The sequence below is a fragment of the Argentina silus genome (genome assembly GCF_951799395.1).
Source record: "Argentina silus genome assembly, chromosome: 3".
Lineage (NCBI taxonomy): Eukaryota > Metazoa > Chordata > Actinopteri > Argentiniformes > Argentinidae > Argentina > Argentina silus.
In genome coordinates, this window is record NC_139657.1 from 9,346,259 (window position 1) to 9,348,758 (window position 2,500).

The 2,500-nt window shown below is 50.1% G+C and overlaps 1 protein-coding gene across 1 annotated transcript in view; it reads right to left on the reverse strand.

The window, feature by feature from the left end:
• Positions 1-2,500, reverse strand: part of otogl (otogelin-like) — a gene marked incomplete at both ends in the record, with an annotated part of 34,642 nt that overhangs the window by 14,886 nt on the left and 17,256 nt on the right. Inside the window, 4 exon segments of the mRNA XM_083665734.1 lie at positions 1-80; positions 701-880; positions 1,262-1,288; positions 1,788-1,944. The exon segment at positions 1-80 is cut by the window's left edge and continues 199 nt beyond it. Of these exon segments, the coding sequence (XP_083521860.1) occupies positions 1-80; positions 701-880; positions 1,262-1,288; positions 1,788-1,944 (444 nt within the window).

The window sequence follows — 2,500 nt, forward strand, 5'->3', positions numbered from 1 at the left end:
CATCTGCAGCCGGCCGCGCCCGGAAACCACCAGGAAGTAGTTGGGCCTCTCGGCCGATTCCAGGGAGACCACTGGGAGGCCTGAGAGGGTGAGAGTGAGACAGGGTGAGAGTGAGACAGTGTGAGAGGGTGACAGTGTGACAGTGAGACAGTGAGACAGTGTGAGAGGGTGACAGTGTGACAGTGAGACAGTGAGACAGTGTGAGAGGGTGACAGTGAGACAGTGAGACAGTGAGACAGTGTGAGAGGGTGACAGTGAGACAATGAGACAGTGAGACAGTGAGACAGGGTGACAGTGAGACAGTGTGACAGTGAGACAGTGAGACAGTGAGACAGTGTGAGAGGGTGACAGTGAGACAGTGAGACAGTGAGACAGTGTGAGAGGGTGACAGTGAGACAGGGTGACAGTGAGACAGTGTGACAGTGAGACAGTGTGAAAGGATGACAGTGAGACAGTGTGACAGTGAGACAGTGAGACAGTGTGAGAGGGTGACAGTGAGACAGTGTGACAGTGAGACAGTGAGACAGTGTGAGAGGGTGACAGTGAGACAGTGTGACAGTGAGACAGTGAGACAGTGAAACAGTGTGACAGTGAGACATCTTTCACTCAGTGTGTGTGTATGTGTGTGTGTGTGTGTGTGTGTGCGTGTGTGTGTGTGTGTGTGTGCGTGTGTGTGTGCGTGCGTGTGTGACAGGCTCACGTGACGTGCGGTCCTTCTGCAGTCCAGCGGTGATCATGAAGTTGAAGAGCAGTCCCGGGGGAGGCAGCCTGTCTGTCCTCTCCCTCACCAGGGGGAACACTGAGCCACTGCTCCGGTTCACCCCAAACACTGTGTCATTAAACACAGCACTGACCAGAGAGAACGGACCATCACCCAGCTCTACACAGAGACAGAGAGAGAGAGGGAGAGAGAGAGAGAGAGAGAGAGAGACAGATAGAGAGAGAGAGAGAGAGAGAGAGTGGGAGAGAGAGAGAGAGACAGAGAGAGAGAGAGAGAGAGAGAGAGAGAGAGAAGGAGGGAGGAAAGGGAGATTATGGTAATCATGTCATGTGTGGTTAAGAAGGATTTTACAGTACATCTGAGTGTGTGTGTGTGTGTGTGTGTGTATGTGTGTGTGTGTGTTGTGTGTGTGTGTGTGTGTGTGTGTGTGTGTGTGTGTGTGTGTGTGTGTGTGTGTGTGTCTTTGTAAACAAGATGGAGCTCCACTGCCAGCCAGCTGAGCCAAGCCTATTCCAGCCTTGGCACCATATTCATCCATACCTTGGTTATAGTATTCACAGTCATAGGCTAGAAGAGAGGAAAGGCATCGTATGTTAGAAACACTCCAACACCAAGTCTACATCCAGAACAACAGGAGATACGTAGAACATTACAACATCACACTGGGTCATGGGCATACTATGTACTATTCTATAATACTATGTACCATTCTATAATACTATGTACTATGTACTGTTCTATAATACTATGTACTATTCTATAATACTATGTACCATTCTATAATACTATGTACTATGTACTGTTCTATAATACTATGTACTATTCTATAATACTATGTACTGTTCTATAATACTATGACATGAGGTTACTCCCTATTAAAGTGATTTGAACATTGGAAAAGTGCTGAAAGTGTGTGTGTGCGTGTGTGTGTGCGTCTAGGAACATTGGGTAACCAGGCGTCAATGTGTGTGTGTGTGTGTGTGTGTGTGTGTGTGTGTGTGCGTGTGTGTTTGCATGTGTGTGTGCGTACATGCTTGTGCATGCGTGTGTGTGTGTGCATACTCACGGCAGACAGAGGGTGATCTCCAGTGCACGGTGACCCCCTGCTGGCAGCATTTGTGTGCATAAGCGGCGATGGAGGTACAGAGACACTCACAGTCACCCCCTCGGTTACAGTTACACGTGTCCGTCAGGCAGTTCCTATAGAACCAGGCCACATCCACCTGGGGGGCGCACACACACACACACACACACACACACACACACACACACACACACACAGACACACACACACACACAGACTTAGGGGTTTCGGTGACACAGTTCCTATAGAAGCAGGCTCCCGGACTACCTCTACGTGGGGGGACAGGGGGGGGGACAGGGTGGTTAGAGGGGGGGGGGGGGGAACAGTGATCAATAATGTAGACTGGGGCTGACTGATGAGACACCAGCACAATGAGATGTGGGTCTGAGAGGATCAGGTGAGAAGCATTAGAGACACAGCAACTCCACAATGACTTCCACATTCAAAAGGACAGAGAGATGAACTGTGCGTGTTTCTGTGCATGGGGGCGGGGGGGGGTGGGGGGGGGGGGTTGGCGGGGGGGGGGTAGCAGTAAACAACAAAAGGCAGTTATGCAAGCCGATCGGATTAGCGGTAACAAAGCTTTGCTCCGTTTGTCGTGATGAGAGAGACAATTTCACATTCGATTAGTCTAATATTTGAAATGATCCCAAAAAAAATATGGCATCCGTGCCGCCGGGGTACGGCTGTGGTTC